The 20503-nt window shown below is 43.1% G+C and overlaps 1 protein-coding gene across 1 annotated transcript; it reads right to left on the bottom strand.

Moving 5' to 3' along the window:
* Positions 1-490: 490 nt before the first annotated feature.
* On the bottom strand, positions 491-1703 carry LOC138680881 (probable G-protein coupled receptor 148). The gene has a single exon (XM_069768099.1). It carries the CDS (start codon positions 1590-1592, stop codon positions 558-560), a length of 1035 nt encoding a protein of 344 aa, XP_069624200.1. The 5' UTR covers positions 1593-1703; the 3' UTR covers positions 491-557.
* Positions 1704-20503: the final 18800 nt, after the last annotated feature.

The following is a 20503-nucleotide window of genomic DNA, read 5'->3' on the forward strand; positions in this document are numbered from 1 at the left end:
TATAACTGTCATTAAGGGAGGCCTTTAGAGCTTTACTTGACCTTTTTATTAACACTGCATTATTATGCCTTGTATATGACAAAATAAACATGTTTTTACAAACCCAAGTATCCCTGGACTGAGCTTGGACATACTCCATATATACAGTAGATCTGCAACGGATTGCAGTGACTATTTCATTTAGTATACCATCTCACCTCAAAAGGATGCTGACTAACCTCACCCACCTTCCCACCCTCCCAAAAATATAGCATGAAAAACAGCTGTATTAAATATGGCCAACACTTTGGTCCCGGGAACAGGAAGCTCCACTTCCATTCCACTTGTGTTTTCCATGTTAGCACAAGACCAAAGCAATGTGGGAAGGGGGCTGGCTGGCGGCTTGCTTAAATAGTTGGGCCAGCCCCTCTATCTGTCAGCAATGAAAAGGTAAGCAAAAGGCTTAGCTATTGAATTTAGCAGGCAGTATGTGTGGAGCACAGAACAGCAAGTGGAGATCCCGGGACCAGTTCTTTGTAGTCCCGGGGCTGGACTACACCTTTAAACTCCAGTAACATTCATGTATATCTGTTAGCTGGTGCTACAAGACCATGCCGCCTAAATTTACAGAACAACCTGAGAGATTTGTATATCTCTCTGTATCTGAATCCATATAGGAATGGAGATACACCTTTTGGCAGGACTATGAGGACATTACAGATAGTCATTGTGATCAGCATTCCTATCTCTACACTGATCACCTTATTAATGTACAGTAAGGATTCTGCCAACAGAAGAAGTAGAGGACAGAAGTAAAATCCCAGTATTACATGATGCATCAGGAACGTGACACTGGCCCTTGACGAAACGCCTTTCCACATACCACTTTCTCTGGTTTTGTAACATAGGAATATGTAGCAGCACAAAATCATTGAAAAGCATAGAATGAAACCGATTATGAAAAAAATATGGCACAACCTGATGGCCTGGTCACCATGTAATGTTATAAGGAGTATGACTGGAAGAGAACACAGATCATATTGGCATGGAACAGGTTTCTGAGTAAAATACAAGACTAAAAACAAGACACCAGCAAAGAGGCACGAAGAAAACCAGAGCAAGGCGATCAACTTTCTTGTTCTTGATGGAGGTAGAAGGATCACGTAATGTAGAGGCCACAGAATGGCCAGGTATGTGTCCACCACCATTCCTGCTGCTGTGAGCACTCCACCACCATATGTTACAGCCAGTGAAAATAGAAGCAGGGCACACATGGATTTGGGGATATATATGTTGGTCATGTTACATATGCTGCTTATGGTGTACAGGATCAGATATATTAAATCCGATAAAAGAGCATTTCCAAGGAGAAGGAACCGAGTTTCTTGACGCAGGTTGAAGTTGGAGAAGATGGAAAACAAAATTGGAGGTGTCACTAAAATGGCAGCTACAAAGCAGACAGCGGTAGGAAGCAGAAAGATCCTCATCTCCGAGTGGAAGGGAAGTGATATCCAATCTGGATTCAAGTAGAGAGATACGCTGGCCACATTTTGGGTGAAATTTCCCACATCTCTTTGTGACATCAGAGACACGGCACAGCCTGAAGAGTTCATGTCAGTTCTTTAGATCCAAATTTCCTCCAGATAAGAAATGTCACGCAGAATAAAGCTTATGCCCAAAACTCCAGAATTTTAGCACAAATCTCCTGCTACTGTCTATGATGGTTGAATCCATAGCCACAAAACCAGAAATCCCACAGCAGGGATTCTACCTGTTTCTTTATGCCTCTGTCACTCCCACTGCCATAATGAATCAACAGATGGGATGTCTGCTTGGCCAAGCACATCACTGAAGAGGATTGATCATATCTACTGCACCTGTCACCATAATATCTGATGATAAGAGGAAAACGTATAGAATTGAAGAAGCAGGCTGGTCATGAAAGAGATACCTGTGCTTTGTTCCTACGTAAACATCTTTAGCCCATGATCAGCTGAAATGAAGCGTGATGCATGTCCATGTTACCAAGATAATGCAGCATTTCTTAGTGTACATTATCTTTACCTTCACTGGATGCATCAACATCAAATGACTATATATAGAGGGTAAATAGAGAAACATGGATCTATCCATCTGTCCTTTGAGTGGCTTGTAAACCTCCTGCCATGCTCATTTATATTCCATAAATTTGTGCAGTGAATGTTGAAAACCAGGTATAAACTTTTTCTTTTTATAATCAGCAGAGTTTTTAATTGATGTGACTTCAATACAAAAGTAAACAGCATTTTGCAATGGCGACTGTAGACCTCGCAGTATTTCCCATGCATTACCTTCATTTTAGGTTTTTGTATCATTTGACACTTGTATTGTTCTGTTACTCCTGGGCAAAGTCCTTTCTCCCTCTATGTCAGTCTGTCACTCCATGTTTACTGTGCTGGTCATTATCATATGATATATGTGGCACTTCAGGTGTCTGGTTGATGTTGTATGTGGAACTCCTGAAGAAGAGGTCGCACTGACCTTGAAACGCGTTGAATAAACCACTGTTTAAATTTATTATCCTTGGACCTTCACTATTAAGGCAGCGTGAATTTAACCCACACCTCCTGCCCAGTTATATTGGTTGCCACAATGGTATTGCCTTTCTCACAGGGGGTGATGTTATGCTTGGAGGTAAGGAGAGATTCCCTTAACAGGTAACACAAACATACAACCCATGTGACAAAGAAGAGAAGGCAGCACTCACCGATCCTTAAAATGGTTTGTCCTTTATTCAGTCACATAATAATAAAACCTTCATGGCTCGGGGGTGTGTTAAGATAGGAGTGTGCAGGCTCTGACGACGGACATTTCGCTCTGGTATAGCGCTTCTACGGATCAGTCATTGCCTTCCTCACGGGGGGTGATATCATGCTTGGAGGTAAGGAGGGATCCCCTTAATAGGTAACACAAACATACAATACCTTCCCCACTCCAGACCAGAAGGGGGAGCTCTTAACCCGGTTTCAGGGGAACTTCTTTAGAAGTTCTAGTCTGGAGGCGGGGTTAGAGAGTTCTGTGTGAAACAGTGAAGGGAGAGGAAGCATGTGAGGAGAGAGGCGGGAGTGGAGCTGTGACTGGGTTCTTCCCAGGATTAAGCGCAAAAGAGACTAGACACCGGAGTCCGTGGTTGCACGGGTACTAAAGGCCCAGCAACTAGAACTGGAGGGCAGTAGATTGCAGGTCTCCTGGCCCATCTAACACCTGGAGGCAGCACAGCAAGTCAGGAGGTGGGGCTGCCAGTGAGAAGACAGTGCTCATGAAAGGCTCATGCTGTCAACCATACAGTTTAGGAGTAACAAACACAGAGGAACTTGTGTAAAGATTCAGGCAGCAAGGGACAGAGAATTAAGCGCAGAAGGAAGGCTTCCGAGCCCACCTGGCTAGGTGGATCCCAAGTTACTCCCAGGCTGTCTGGACCCCATCAACACCTGTAACCTGTGCCCCGGACTGCACCTGCAATTCAACAGTAAAAGGTAAAGGAAACTGAAATCCCTGTGTCCTCCAATTATTTCCTGGACCCTCAGTCCTGCACCCTACCATCTGTACATCCCTTACCAACTGCACCAGTAGCCCTGGGGCCCCGCTCCACTTGTGGGGAGCAGAACCGTCCTCGCTGCATTACCATCTGCCCCAGCGGTCCCTTTATGCACCGTCGTCCATCCTGGCCAAATACCACAGGTGGCATTACGAATAGTCCCCATAGACTTTATTGTCCACCTCCCTTCATCATTTTTCTTGGACGCCCGTGGCCACAGATTGGGTCACCGCTTCTGTGACCATCCCTTTAAGTACCGCTGGACCCGGTCCGAGTACCCCACGTTCCTAGCGGGTGCTCTAATATGCATAATAGTATATTTATAGTGGCATGGAAAAGTTTGGGCAACTTAATTTTCAGAGTGCTAGGCAGCTGCTTAGAAGAACCCATGGCTGCTGTTTTTTTGGTACAAGGTTAGAGGAAGCTGGGTTTTTATAAAGTCAAGAAATTTGTATCACCTGGCCTTTCCTAATGATGATAGTGAACAAGTCATAACCCTAACAGGCTAATTAAGAGCTGAAGCCTTGGACAAAGTTATCCGAGCACACAAATTTCCAAACTTTTGCATTGACCAATTTTCCTTTTTTTAATTTTTAAAATGTAAAAGGTGAAAATATATCTATTTTGGGTCTAAACTACAAAGGAAATGACTCATCTTTAACATTAGGCCTTTTAGAGATCATTTCATCTTCAACTTCCTTGACTGCTCAAAATAACAGTAATTTTGACCAGGGGTGCCCAAACTTTTACATAAAACTGTATGTACTGAAATGGTTTGTATTAGAGATGAGCAAATCTTTTGAAACTGTAATTCTCTGGTTTCAACAAGTTTTCCCCAAAAATTTGCAGTGTGCAAATCTCTTTACTGGAAATCTTGTAATTGCTGTTTAAATACACATGTGCGGGAGAAGAGAAAGAGAGAGAACCCCACTAATCATAAGAGCTTACATTCTACAGAAGAGAGAGACTTATACACTTACAGAATGACAAAAACAACTCTGCCATACAAACTGTGCTTCACTGGAAATCACTGATCTGTGATGGCTCAGGTACTGACCACCACTGTACAAGGTATGATAATCCACTATATGTCGTAGCTGTAGGGTACTATGGGGAGGCCCACATGGTCATTCAAAAATACATGTGTCTGCTTTCTGATGCTTCAGCAGTGTGGGAAATGGTGTCAATCAAGCTTTCTTTATTTGCGAACTGCAAATCAAATTTCAAAGTGATCACGCTTGAAACAAAAATTTAGGAAATTCCAAACTTGATCCTCCACTGACTGATTTGCTCATCTCTAGTTTATACCTTTTCATATGTTCAGTGCCCTGGAACCCCATGGACTTTACCACATTTTTTCACGTCACACTCACAAATGGAAATATATTTTATGTGCTATACCAACACAAAGTAGCAAGTATTTATGAAATGTAAAGAAAATTGAGTCTACCTGTATGTAATTTATTCTCAGAATAACAACAGCTGTTATGTGAAGGCCTCAGACGTTTGTTTGAGAACATTAAAGATCAAACAGCATCATGAAAGCAAAGGAATACACCACCAGAAATGGAAAAAGGTAAAGTAGGGATAGGTTATAAAAAAAAATCTCAAGCTCCACACATCTCATGATTGATTCCAAAAAATGGAAGGAGTATGGCACCACTGTAAACCTACCAAGACATAGCCGCCCACCTAAACTAGCATCTCAATCAAGGAGGGCACTAATTAGAGAAACAGCCAAGAGGCCCATGGTCACTCTGGAAGAGCATCAAAGATCCACAGATCAGGTGAAAGAATCTATCTACAGGACAACTATTAGTTGTATACTCCACAAATCTGGCCTTTATGGAAGAGTGACAAGAAAACCATTTTTGAAAGCAAGCCAAAAGAAGTCCCGTTTATAGTTTGCAAAAAGCCATGTGGAAAAAGGTTCTCTACTCAGATGATGCCAAAATAGAACTTTTTTGCTAAATACAAAAGACTATGTATGGCGGAAAACTAACACTGCACATCATCCTGAAAATACAATTCCCACCGTCAAACATGGTGGTGGCAGAATCATGCTGTGCGGATGCTTTTCTTCAGCAGGGACAGGGAAGCTGGTCAGACTTAATGTGAAGATGAATGAACCTAAAGACAGGGAAATCCTGGAAGAAAACCTGTTATAGGATGCAAAAGACTTGAGACTGAGGTCTAGGTTCACCTATCAGCAGGACAATGACCCTACAAATACTGCCAGAGCTGTGCTACTGGTTTAGAACAAAGCATATTCATGAGTGTGAATGACCCAGTTAAAGTTCAGACCTAAATGCCATTGAGAATCTGTGGCAAGACTTGAAAATTGCTGTTTCTAAACACCCCCATCTAATAATCCCATTGAGCTAGAGCTAGTTTACAAAGAAGAATGGGCAACATTTTCTCCCTCTAGAAGTACAGCTGGTAGAGACAAACCCCAAAAGATTGCAGAAGTAATTTTAGCGAAAGGTGATCCTACAAAGTATTGACTCAGGGGGCTGAATATAAATGCACATCACAATTTTCCAATTTTTATTTTTTTAACTAATTAGAAAATGTCTAATTTCTAGTCCATTTCACAAATACTTGCTTCTTAGTGTTGGCATATCACATAAAATACCAATACAATACAAGTTTGTGGGGATAACGTGAAAAAATGTGGAAAAATTCACAGGATATAATTATTTTCATGGCACTGTATAAATTTTGATCCAATTTGTTCATATTCCAAATCTTGAACACATATTTGAAGTAGCAAGAATATTACCAGATAATAATCTATTAAATGCCATAATCTGAGTCATAATAAGGTATGGTTAATCATCACAGATGGATATGTCATGCTTATGCGACATTGATAAAGCATTCAACAAACCCATGGAGAGGCATGGAAACGGCCAATTAGTGCAAAGATAATATAAAACATCACCAACTTTATTGAAAATACATCAGATAAAAATAGTTCAAATTGGTGTGGGAACTTTGAACGCCTATTTTTGATGGCGCTACACCTGTGAATTTGACTGTACTATGATCTTTTGATGATAATTATTTTCTTGACTATTTGCATATCTATGATTATTATCTGTTTTTATGATACATTGTTCTGATGCAAGTCCTTTTTTAATTTTTTGGATTTACAGCTGCTGTACTTTGGTATGCATATCTACTGTATATGTTTCATATATAGGGTTTCTGGCAGTCCCACCTCTTTTTCATTGGGTGGAGTCATTTAAATATTTTTATCTTACTTATTTTCAATGATGTTTTTGATACTTTATTTTATATTTGCAGTACTTGGTCGTTTCCATGCCTCTTCTATGGATTTGTTGAATATTCATTGCATGTGACCTTATACACACACTTTTTGGACCACATTGGTGTTAGTGGCGAAGCCTTGCAAAAAAAGAAATTCTGTATCTATACATATACAAGACTGTTTGCTTGCTTATGTAATAAAATAAACCTTTGCATATATCAGCGCTATAGCCTTAAAGGTAAAAAAAAAAACTACTTTAATATTAGTATAAAGATCATTAATTAACCTATTTGGTATGAATTTGCATTACCTGTTTCCCATCACCAGGGTCGGACTGGCCCAGCAGAGGATTCTTCAGTGGGCCCAGGCACAGACACATGCTGGCATACATGGCCAGCAGCTGCCTAGGGCCCCCTGCTGCTCCAGGCGCCCACAGTCAATGATGTGTCGATAGCGGCACACTACACAGATGCTATGGGGGCCCTCGGTGCCGGCAGAGCAGCAGCGGGTGACAGGAGGCAGGGGCCAGCTGCTGTGTCTAAAGCCTGTCCCCACTGCTAAAAAGAAATTAATATTCACTACTCCCCACACGCCCATGGTTGTGGAGAGGAGTGAATATTCATTTCACTTTAATAGCGGGCAGTGTTAGCCGCAAGCAGCCGGCTAACACTGCCTGCTATCAGGGCCAGCAGACCAGGTCCGATACAGTTGAAGCAACAATGGAGGAAAGCACGTCAGTTGACGCTCCCTCTCCCATCATTCCCCTCTGCCTCTGACACAGTAGGGGCGCGATGATGTCACTTCATCGCATACCCGCTGTGTGCCTTTCAGACTGCAGGGAATGCAACTGCTGAGACCGGAGCAGAGCCGGAATCAGCATGGAAACGAGGAGAGGTGAGCATACCCTATGAGGGGGACTACATTATACCCTATGAGGGGTGCATCATTATGCTCTATGAGGGGTGCATCATTATACCCTATGAGGGGGTCAGCATTATACCCTATGAGGGGGACTGCATTATACCCTATGAGGTTTGCATCATTATGCTCTATGAGGGGGGCAGTATTATACCCTATGAGGGGGGCAGCATTATACCCTATGAGGGGTGCATCATTATATCCTATGAGGGAGACTGCATTATATCCTATGAGGGGTGCATCATTATACCCTATGAGAAGAGCAGTATAATACCCTATGAGGGGGGCAGCATTAGACCCTATGAGGGGACTACATTATATCCTATGAAGGGGCTACCCCAAACCCTGCTATTTTATTAAGACGTGTACTACCTTATATTATACCCTGATATTAGCACGTTTTACCACACAATCGGTGGTCTTACATTTATTTCTATGTAGCTACATGGGCCCCAAGAATAATTTTCTCTGGTGGGCCCAAGGTGCTCCAGTCCGACGCTGGGGTGGGAGTCTGACTACTGTGTACCGATTAGTAGCACAGGGGACTTTTAATTCATCTGTAGTGTGCATGCTCGACTGCTGCTCCATTTATTCCACAGAGCGCTGCTCTTGGCTTTTTTCAATATCCCCATAGAGAATGAATGAAGCAGCAATCCAGCATCCGCCGTGCCAGTCCGTTTAGTAATGGGGATAAAAGTCCCTGTCAGGAATAAAAATTAAAATACAAAAATACATTGGCGGTCTCTTCGTTAGTCTATTGAGTGACAAAAACAAACAAACTGGCAAATAACTTCTGAAAAAACCCTCAAAAAATTCCAATGGGCAAAAAAAAAGCTCAGGAAGCGACAATAAAAAAAAAGTTGCAAAAGACATTTTAGGGAAAAAAGTCAGAATTTCCTGAAGTATCTTCTCCTAGGAAAAAATTGGCAGGTTCCCAGACATTGTCTGCATATAGCCTTTCATAGCAATCAGTCTCTTCACCCTGTGAGCTTCCATGTGTAGGTTTCCTCATAACCAGTGAGCAGTTCTATTGAATCCTAAAAATTTCATACAAGGAGCCATGCCTCTTTTTTCATATTCTCTTCTTCAGCCATATGTTTTAAATGAAACTTTTTTTGCAAATGAGACAGACAATATACATTGGTACAATATCCAGCATACTTTCACTGTACGATGTGTATCATCAATAACACCTCCCAACCATCCCAGGAAATTGGGGTATGTCACAACTTCAGCCCTTTTACCACACAATCGGTGGTCTTGCATTTATTTCTATGTAGCTACATAGTGGGCCCCAAGAATGATTTTCTCTTTTGGGCCCAAGGTGCTCCAGTCCGAGACTGCCCTTCACCATCCCTATAAATGTCTAAATCCTGTCTATAGTGATACACTTATACATTAATTGTTATTTATGCCAGAGCAAACGCAAACAAGGTTTTACTATACTTTTACTCTCTACCTGTTTTATACTATTACATGTTCATGTACTGTGTTTTGCATTTATTTAAAAAGGAAAACAATCATGAATAAAAGAATAAAAAACAAGCAAACAAATTCACAAATAAAGTGCATGAATGTAAAAGAGGGGGTGTCATTTTTGAAGAGAATGAATCACTTTTATTTTTTATATATTTTGTGGTTTGTAGATTTTTTTTAAATAGTATTTTCAGTATATGATTATAGGGGCGGCCATCTTGCATAGTCTTCTGTTAATAGAATTTAAAGATATGCATTATAGATGCTACATAAACATCTCAAACAATAGTCTGGAACTGACACTTTCGGGGAATATAATAAAGTATCTAGTATTTTGTATGACCACCATGATTTGTAATGACAGCACTGAGTCTTCTAGGCAGGGAATGAACAAGTTACTGACATACTGCAGCATCTATCTTTTTACATTCTTCAATATCGAGCTCTTTTAGAGCCCGGTGCTGGATGGGCAGTGATGACAAGTTCAACTTGTCTCTTCAGAATTCCCCATAGGTGTTTGGTTGGGTTCAGATCAGGAGACACTTGGCCACTGAATCACTGTCACCCTGTTCATCTTCAGAAATGCAACAGTGGCCTTAGAGTTGTGTTTTGGATCATTATTATGTTAAAAATGTGCACATCTGCCAAGGCTACGTATTGAAGGTAGCATCTTCTCTTTCACTATAGAGCAAAACATCTGTGAATTCATAATGCCATCAATGAAATGTAGCTCCCGACACCAGCAGCACTCAAGCATCCCACATAAACATTTATTTTGGACTCATCAGTCCAAAGTAGGTGTGGCCAATACATTTTCACAAGGAGCCACATGAGACACTGTGACTGTTGTGGAGGGCCGAAATGATGGGCCGACCTTAATAATCCTCATTAATATTTTTATCACTTAATATTGAGCAGAATAAAGTATTTAAAAAAGTAGGGAATAAGTCGCTCACCATGCAGTGACTGACCAAATCTGACCTTTGTATGCAATAGGTGCCATTTCAAATCTTCTGACCATCTTGGGCAAAGAAAAATAAAGTTGATCGGCACATCAAAGAAATAGATAAAATCTTCAAATTCTATTCCATAAGTATTAAAATCCACATACTGGAGATAAATAAAAATGATGAGCCAACGTGCTCACCACTACTCGGTTTTCGCCCGAGTATCACTATGCTCGGTGTACTCGGCGAGCACCGAGTATTTCCGGGATTATTTGGCGGGATTTTGGGTCCCCGCCCTGCAATTCTTGTGTTCTTTAGAGCGCCAATGACAATTCAGGGATTGTCAGCCTTGCACTATAATGCCGCAGTCATCTTTGTTGTGGTATTATAGTGATTGGCTGGCCGCACAGAATCATCAGGTCTATAAAAGACCTTGCGCCGCCCTGATCGCCGCATTCTGCTCCGGACTTAGCGAGTGTAGGGAGAGCTGCTGCTGAGATAGGGTCAGAATTATCCTTTTAATAGTTAATGTAGGTCTGCAACTGTTCAGTCCACAACTCCTGAGAAACCAACAGTCCTTTTTAGGGCTAATCCGGGGGTCCAGAAATTGCAGCACTAGGTAGGCAAGGGAGTCTATGTGCGCATATCCACATCAGTGCAAGGCCTGCAGGCACTGTATGTGAGTACATAGCTCTCACTGCATACCTCCAAAAGCTCCATTACTGTCTGCTGCTGCTTATTTAATATATACCTAGCAGCAGTTATCTGTGGCAATTTTTTTTCAACTTATACCTGCTCCTTTTATTCTAAGGCCATGTTCACACAGTGCGTTTTTTACTGCGGAACCGCAGCGTTTTTGCCGCTGCGGTTCCGCAGCTGTTTTCCATGCAGGGTACAGTACAATGTACCCTATGGAAAACAGGAACCGCTGTGCACATGATCCTGAATTTAAAAAAAAAAGCCGCGCTGAATAGCTGCGGGAAAAAAGAAGGAGCATGTCACTTCTTTTTTCGGAGCCGCAGCGGTTCTGCACCCATAGACCTCCATTGTGAGGTCAAACCCGCAGTAAAACCCGCAGATCAAAAATATATCTGCGGGTTTTATTGCGGTTTGTGGTGCCGAACCGCTGCAGCAGGAAGTGCGGGGAAGCGGGCGGAAGTGCGTGGGCGGAGTGTGGCTGCCCCGATGCCCCCCCGTGCTCCGATGCCCCCCCCCGTGCTCCGATGCCCCCCCGTGCCCTAATCTCCCCCCCTTATACTTACCCGGCCTCCCGGTGTCCGTCCGGCCGTCTTCTCCCTGGGCGCCGCCATCTTGCAAAATGGCGGGCGCATGTGCAGTGCGCCCGCCGAATCTGCCGGCCGGCAGATTCGTTCCAAAGTGCATTTTGATCACTGAGATATAACCTATCTCAGTGATCAAAATAAAAAAATAGTAAATGACACCCCCCCCCTTTGTCACCCCCATAGGTAGGGACAATAAAAAAATTAAGAATTTTTTTTTTTTTCCACTAAGGTTAGAATAGGGTTAGGGGTAGGGTTAGGGGTAGAGTTAGGGGTAGGGTTAGGGTTAGGGGTAGGGTTAGGGTTAGGGTTAGGGTTAGGGGTAGGGTTAGGGGTAGGGTTAGGGGTAGGGTTAGGGTTAGGGTATTTTCAGCCATTTTAACCCTAAAAAACTTCCTAGAAAACACACAGACTCTGCATAGAAAACTGCATAAAAAAAGGATCAAAAAACGCATCAAAAAACACACCAAAAAAGCACAAAAAAGGACCAAAAAAGGACCTGCATTTTCTGCCAAGAGCTGCGGTTTCAGTCCTGAAAAAAAAAGGATGGAAATCAGGAACGTGTGAACATACCCTAAAGCAATCCATAGCCCCTTATTTCTACATTCATCTGCTTGGTCACGCTGCACACTACAGCCAGGCCATTGTAATCGAACATCGTGCAAATCTAATTTTTTTTGTCCCAGGCATCAGATGTGAGTGTGCCAAAAATTATTTTTTTGCGTGTGTTATAGCCAACTTGTTGACACAATTTTGTTGTGCCCAAAAAAATCAAGGCCACATTTAGATCAGTCTGTTATCTCAGGCTGACGGCTGGTGTATCTGTGGTGGAAAAATCGTAGCTTTGCAGGCATAAGTTGCATAGTTCTGTCTGATAGCCTTATTCAACTCATTTTTATTTTTTTTCCAAAAATCACCAAAATCCAAAAACAAATGTATACAGTCTGTTATGTCAGGCTGAGACCTGGTGTATCTATGGTAGAAAAATCATAGCTTAGCAGGCATTCGTAGCATAGTTCTGTCTGCTAGTCTTGTTCTACAATTTTTTATTTTTTTTTCCAAAATTCACAAAAAACAATAAAAACTTTATACAGTCTGTTATGTCAGGCTGAGGCCTGGTGTATCTGTGGTGGAAAAATCGTATATTAGCAGTCATAAGTTGCGTAGTTCTGTCTGCTAGCCTTGTTCAACTCATTTTTATTTTTTTACCGACAATCACCAAAAACAAATATATACAGTCTGTATTGTCAGGCTGAGGCCTGGTGTATCTATGGTAGAAAAATCATAGCTTGGCAGGCATTCGTAGCATAGTTCTGTCTGCTAGTCTTGTTCTACAATTTTTTATTTTTTTTCCAAAATTCACGAAAAACTAAAAAAATACTTTATACAGTCTGTTATGTCAGACTGAGGCCTGGTGTATCTGTGGTGGAAAAATCATAGCTTAGTAGGCATAAGTTGCATAGTTCTGTCTGCTAGCCTTGTTCAACTCATTTTTTTTTTTTTTTCAAAAATCACCAAAAACCGAAAACAAATTTATACAGTCTGTAAGGTCAGGCTGAGGCCTGGTGTATCTGTGGTGGAAAAATGGTAGCTTCGCAGGCATACTGATCACAAATAATTTTTCTCCAAATAAATACATTTGTCTTGAGCTTTTGAAATAGTTCAGCAATCCATTTAAAATGGGCAAGGCAAGGGACGAGGAAGTGGATGTGATGCTGATGGTGCATGCAGAGGAAGAGGCCATGGACAAGTTAAAAGTGGGCCACAGCAAAGATTCACATCTTCTCACTCGACCTTCCTGTCCCAGTTTCTAGGGGACCGCAGCACACTACTTTTGAAGCCAGAGCAGTGTGAAACGGTTGTTTGTTAAATAGCAGATAATGCTTCCAGTCACTTAGCCACCACCACCATGTCTTCTACACGGTCAAGTCTGAGTAGCCGTGAGTGTGGACCGGATATTCCTCACTATAATCCTCCTTCCTCCCACCATGCCGAGTGCCCTGAGACAAATGATCCCACACTTGGACACTCCAAAGAGCTGTTCACTTTTCCCTTTCAAGACTCCGGACTCTCGGCTGGTCAACTTGAAGTGGGGCCAGATGAGATCGCAAGTAGCGATGCCCAAATTATTGAACAGCCATGGTCACACGTCACAAGAGGTGGATGATGATGAGACACAATTGCCAGAAAGTCAGGAGGAGGAGCAGGGTGCGGATGTGGAAGACGAAGTGATGGATGACATAGTGACTGAACCAAACCTGGCAGGAGGACATGCAGAGTGAGGACAGCAGCACACATGGGGAAGGAGGCATATCACCCTAACAGGCAGGAAGAAGCAGTCTAGTGGCCACAGACAGAAGGCGTGCATCTGTTCCCCGTAACACCAACATGAGGGAAGTTGCCATTCCAACTGTTAGATCTTCTCCAGTCTGGTTATTTTTTAAAGACTCTGCCGATAACTCCAAACAGGCCATTTGCAGCACCTGCCATGCCCACATCAGCAGGGGTAGCAAGACTACCAGCCTGACCACCACCAGCATGATCAGGCACATGGCAGTAAAGCACCCGACTTTGTGGGCTGAACCCCAGGCTCCAGGAACACTGTCTGCAGGTGACACTACTGCTTCTTCCACTGTTTTGCGTAGAAGCCAATCCCCAGTCCACCGTGCATGTGAAGATGCCTCTACCCCTGCACCTGTTGTTGCCCACAGTCAAGCAGCACCATCACCAAGCCCGTCCACATCCTTGTCCCAGCAGAGCCTTCAGTTGTCTATACCACAGTCATTGGAACGCAAGCGGAAATACTCAGCCATCGCCCCACAGGACATAGTACTAAATTCTAACATTTGTCTACTTGCTCTCGAAATGTTGCCTTTTAGGTTCATTGAGATGGAAGCTTTCCGCAACCTGATGGCGGCCGTCGTCCCAAGGTACTCGGTCCCCAGTCACCACTATTTCTCCCAGTGTGCCGTACCGGTATTACACCAGCATGTGTCCCACAACATTACCCGTACCCTCAACAATGCTGTTACTTGGAAAGTCTACCTAATGACAGACATGGGGACAAGTGCTTGTGGGCAGGGATGGTACATCTCACTGACGGCACACTGGGTTAACATAGTGGAAGCTGGGACCCAGTAGGACCTTGGGATGGACCACATCCTCCCCATGCCGAGGATTGCGGGCACTATGTCAATCAGGGTTGCCCACACAGTCTACAGCTCCTGCTCCTGCACCACCTCCTTTTCAGCCTCCGTCTGTGAAATGAACACATCAGTCAGGAGCTGGAAGTTTTGCAGCACTGCCTCAGCCAAGCGGCAACAGGCTGTGCTGAAGCTAATCTGCTTAGGTGACAAACCGCATAATGCTGAAGAGTTGTGGACAGCGCTGAAAGATCAGTCAGATATTTGGATGACACCACTGAACCTAGAGCCAGGCATGGTCGTGTGTGACAATCGCTGTATCCTGGTGGTGAGCACACACATGTACCTTGCCTGGCCCATGTGCTTAACCTCGTGGTTCAACATTTTCTGAAAAGCTACCCGGAGCTTCTGTATCTGCTAGTGAAAGTCTGCAATCTGTCTGCCTATTTTAGAAAGTCAGTTACAGCTTCAGCTGTCCTTGCTCTGCATCAGCAGCGTTTGCAGCTTCCGGCTCACCGACTGGTGTGTGATGTCCCCGCGCATTGGAACTCTACACTGCATATGTTGGAAAGGACTTGTGAGCAGAAGAGGGCAGTTGTTGACTACCAGCATCAACAAGGCCATTGATATTCAGTTCAGACATAAGACCTCAGGAGTAGACATGGATGTCAGACATATGTACTATCCTCCAAAACTTTGAGGACTGTACCAAGATGGTGAACGGCGATGATGCCATAATTGGCGTCACCATTCCGCTTCTCTGCATTCTGAAAACCTCTCTGCTCACAATGAAAGAGGATGCATTGCAGGCAGAGCACAAGGACATGGAGCAAGGAACCATACAGGGGGATTACCCTCAGCCCAGCCTCATGTCTTCCCAACGTGGACTGCTAGGCAATGAAGAGGAGGAGGAAGAGCAGGAGCTACTTTCATGCGCTATAGACGGTACTACAAGCACAGCTATTATACTGCCTGTTCAGCGGGGATGGCCTGAGGACAGGGAGGAGGAGGAGGAGGAGGACAGCATGGTCAGTCATCCTGTTGGTGAGGACACGGAAGTCTTGCATGGCTGACTTTATGTTGCGCTTCACGTGACCCTTGCTTTATAAAAATTTTTGGTGACACTCATTACTGGTTTGTGACACTTCTAGACCCACGCTACAAGGAGAACTTTCAGTCTCTTCTGCCAGAGGCAGAGAGGTGTATTCAAATGTTGCAGTACCAAAGGGCCTTTGTAGCGGAATTACTTAAAAAATTCCCATGTGAGAACACTGGCAGCAGATATCAGAGTTTGTTGTACAACCAAGGAGTCCAAGTAAGAGAGACAAAGGTACAATCCAGCTCAGGCAGGGGAACAGTGGCAAAGTTCTTTGACAGTTTACTCAGACCTTCCCATCGTGCCGGCACAGAGGCAAGGTGTGCTGTCACAAGAAGTGCAATTTTTGGGAAGATGCTGAGGGAGTACCTTGCAGATCATACAAACGTCCTCCGGGATTCCTCTGTGACTTTTAATTATTGGGTATCCAAGCTGGACACGTGGCATGAACTGGCTCTACCCCTTGGAGGTCCTGGCCTGCCCTGCTGCTAGAGTTCTGTCAGAGTGGGTTTTTAGTGCCACTGGTGGAATTATAACAGATAAGTGCTGGATTGGGCAAGACTTCTGTACACCACCAAGTGAAAACAGCAAAACATAACCTCTAATTAGTGTTGAGCATTCCGATACCGCAAGTATCGGGTATCGGCCGATACTTGTGGTATCGGAATTCCGATACCGAGTTCCAATACTTTTGTGGTATCGGGAATCGGTATCGGATCCATAGTGATGTGTAAAATAAAGAATTAAAATAAAAAATATTGATATATTCACCTCTCCGGCGGCCCCTGGACATCACCGCGGGTAACCGGCAGGCTTCTTTGTCTAAAATGAGCGCGTTTAGGACCTGAGAATGACGTCGCGGCTTCTGATTGGTCGCGTGCCGCTCATGTGACCGCCACGCGACCAATCACAAGCCGCGACGTCATTCTCAGGCACTAAACTCCTCATTCTAGGAACTTAGGACCTGCGAATGACGTCGCGGCTTCTGATTGGTCGCGTGGCGGTCACATGAGCTGCACGCGACCAATCAGAAGCCGTGACGTCATTCCTCAGGTCCTAAACGCGCTCATTTTAAACAAAGAAGCCTGCCGGTTACCCGCGGTGATGTCCAGGGGCCGCCGGAGAGGTGAATATATCAATATTTTTTATTTTAAGTCTTTATTTTACACATTAATATGGATCCCAGGGCCTGAAGGAGAGTCAACATATTTTGAGATGGAGAATTTTTTTCTGGAAAGTCCTGTAGTTCTAAGGCTGCCGTCACACTAGCAGTATTTGGTCAGTATTTTACATCAGTATTTGTAAGCCAAAACCAGGAGTGGAACAATTAGAGGAAAGTTTAATAGAAACATATGCACCACTTCTGTATTTATCACCCACTCCTGGTTTTGGCTTACAAATACTGAGGTAAAATACAGAACAAATACTGCTAGTGTGACGGCAGCCTAATACTTTGGGGTACATGCAACATTTGATTTCATTTTATGTGAGTAGGGAGAAACAAAAAAAGTATCCTAAAAGAGTTTCTTTTTTTATGACATTCACTTTGCAGCATAAATAATTAAGTCATTTTATACGCGTCATTATGGAAACGGTGATACAAAATAAGGTGTTTTTTAATTGTAAGTTACATTTTTTTTTTTTTTACAATATTCATTAGTCATGCAATCCTTAGAGAATACACCGCACTACTAATGTGTTAAAATAAAAACACACAAAAAACAGAATGTCAGTGTTAGGCTGCCGTCAGACTAGCAGTATTTGGTCAGTATTTTCATCTTTGTCAGAGTCTCATTAGAAAAATAAAAAATGTTGGTTTGAAAACAGAATATGAATCTAATTCCAATTGAAGATGTGAGATGTGTTTTTGATAAGCTTGCTGCCACATTCCCAGATGAAGAATGCTATAATGAGGTGCTCACATACTTTTTTTTCTACATATATTGAGGGTGCAGCTGGTAGAGATCCTCAGTTTCCTATAAGAATATGGAATCATCATGATGCAGCCCTGGAACAGTCACCAATGGATTTCACAATGCTCTTAATTCCATGTTCCACTGCAGTCATCCCGGCTTGTGGTTTCTCTTTGATGGATTGCAGAAGGACCTGGCTCGCCACAAATGAACACTGGCTAATGCACAGGCGGGTTGGCTAATGCACAGGCGGGTTGGCTAATGCACAGGCGGGTTGCCTTGAGATAAAAAAGAGGACGTATGAGGCGCTGTATCATATGGTGGCAATGTCTGTACAGGACCACCCCCAGGTTCAAGATAAACTAAAGTACTTAAGTAGAATAGCTAATTTGCAGTAAAATGGCTAATTTGCAGCTATGCAGTGATTGTTTACTAATCCGGAGTTATTATTGTTATTAGACCTCTTTAATAAACTGTTCCTGTTCAGGACTATCAGAAGGTGGCGAATTATTTCCAGGTGTACAATGATTGCTTAAAAAATCGAAGTTATAGTTGTTATTAGACCTCCTTAATAAACTGTTCTTAATAATCTTGTCGTTAATTTTCTGTGTGGGCAATTTTTACTTCCCCTGACAAAGCCGCTACGGCGGCGATACGCGTGGGGTTCTCTCCACACACCCTTTTCTGATTCCATGCCGGTGTGGAGATCAGACTGAACTAAAGGAATCCATCTTGTCTTCTTCCTGAGAAATCTCGCTTACAACAAGATACATTTCTGCTGACTTGACATTTCCTTTTATGGAAGTAATCATGTGTGCATTCCTTCTTTCAATAGCAGCCTTTCATTCACCTTCCAGATGATGTAACTTTCTACTGATAAAGACTGGTATAGATTGTTTATGTAAGAGATAGTGAAATATGAGCGCTTGTGCGCATGTCTGTAAAAGAATAATTCTTTTCTATATAAAGGAAGGGCAAAGCCCAGAGAGAGAGATGTGCTCCTGGGCTTCCCCTGTATATGATCACACAATACCTTGTTTGCGTGTCATTTACTCAGGATCCCTACCTCTAGTAAGCCAGGGACTGAGAAGGACTTAACATTTCTTTGGCGCACCGAACAGGGACCCGAGATGAGAGTATTTGCTCGAGATTCACCTGCAGATACGGACAATGGAAATCTGGGATAATGGACGGCAAATGAACTGAAAAACCTGGCCAGGTAAGAGACATTATTAGTTCTCTTTTATTTGCCTTGTATTATCCGAAAGATCTCTATGAGCCGTGTCACGCTGGGTTAGTCTAGTAGTGAGTAGATACCTATAAAACTCGGGTTACTATATTGTATAGATTTATGAGTCCTGTCCCTGGCAGTGTGTGAACAGTGTGAAGGTTGTGGTATGTTGTGAAAGAAGAGCAAAAGTGCGTAGAAAAATAAGCCGAAATAGTTGGGGTATAAGCCTTATACACGGAAGTCAGCCTAACTGGGTCATGTGGTTGCGTCCTTTCGGGGAGACCTCCGCCCATGCTTGACTCTCATTTAAGTGCTTAACCTCCTTCATTTCTGGATAAGGTTTGATAGAATGAGCCCAGGACGCGGGTCCATGAGCCTGGGACAAGTATGCTAACTGACACAGAAAGTTTTGTGATCTGTATGGTGTTGCTGGGTCTGTTTGCGTGCATAATAGCACTTAAGTACATTCTGCACATTAGAAAGAATGGAGCAGATCAGCCCTTCAATATTTTAGCTCCCTAGGAGAGAAGGCAACGAGACATCACCTAGGATAAGTGATTGTCCAAACGTCACCTGGGGTAGAAATAGCTAATATTGAAAGAAAAAAAAAAAAAAAAGAAAAATGGGAAATAAACAGACAAAAACCGTCTTAGGACAAGTGGAAGCAGCAGATATCATACAGGAAAGATGTGGGAAGACAGTCAGAAGTCAGATTAGAAGGGTAAGAGAAAAATTGGGAATTTCAGAAGCACTTATGTTCAGTACAGAATGGGAAAAACAGTAAAGAACGAGGTGGAATTATCAAAGACAATGGGTGGGAAGAAATCATACACTGTATGATAGAGGTCTCAAAAACAGCTAAAGAGGAGAATTGGAAGTATGATCCAGACACTTCCAAATGGATTATGGGGAAGGGAAAAAGTTGTGACATAATCCCACCACCTTACCTAGATCCAAAAGCCCAATCATTTGTACCATCTGGAGGAGCAGAAGGAGGAAAACAATTTCCAGCCTTGTATCCCAATCTTGGTGGGGTAGGAGGATGGGTATGTTCACACTGTGGACAACAAAATCCAGATTGGAGAAATGATTGCCTAGTCTGTGGTACACCTAGACATGGCGCTGTACTTGCCCCTGTTAGGGTAGTACCAAGACCCTTTAGGGAACCTGGTGCTGACGGGGTAATGGGAACTAGATATCACCAGACCCGACAGTATTTTCCTTGGTCCCCTGCTGAAGGTATGTCCCTCCTGCATAATGCGCCTGATCCCACTCAATATCCCATCCGATTTGCACAATACATACAACAAATCATGCAGACTCATGCTGGGGTCTGGGCGGACGGGGAAGAATTATGTAGAATGAAAATGTCCCCCGGACTTTTTCAGGAATTATTGACACACCTACAGCCCAATAGACCAGTGGCAGAAGGGGGTGCCTTACAGACAGAAGCATCAGGTACCCAGTTCACAGAGGCATTAATAATTTTCATGAGAGAAAAACAGAGGGAAAGGGGATCTACGGGTGTGATTATGCAGAAATTTGGGCAAAGTATTGAAGAATATAGTCAAGAATTAGAAAATAGCTTTAGGGATGAAGGATTGGATTTGACTGATGCTTCAGTAAGGAGACTTTTTACAAAACAATTAATAGAGGGGCTAGATCCGAA

This window comes from Ranitomeya imitator, chromosome 5, assembly GCF_032444005.1.
Source record: "Ranitomeya imitator isolate aRanImi1 chromosome 5, aRanImi1.pri, whole genome shotgun sequence".
Classification (NCBI taxonomy): domain Eukaryota; kingdom Metazoa; phylum Chordata; class Amphibia; order Anura; family Dendrobatidae; genus Ranitomeya; species Ranitomeya imitator.

What these genes read in the sequence shown, in the direction of transcription:
- LOC138680881 (XM_069768099.1), bottom strand. Translation starts at nt 1,592, where the DNA reads ATGAACTCTTCAGGCTGTGCCGTGTCTCTGATGTCACAAAGAGATGTG.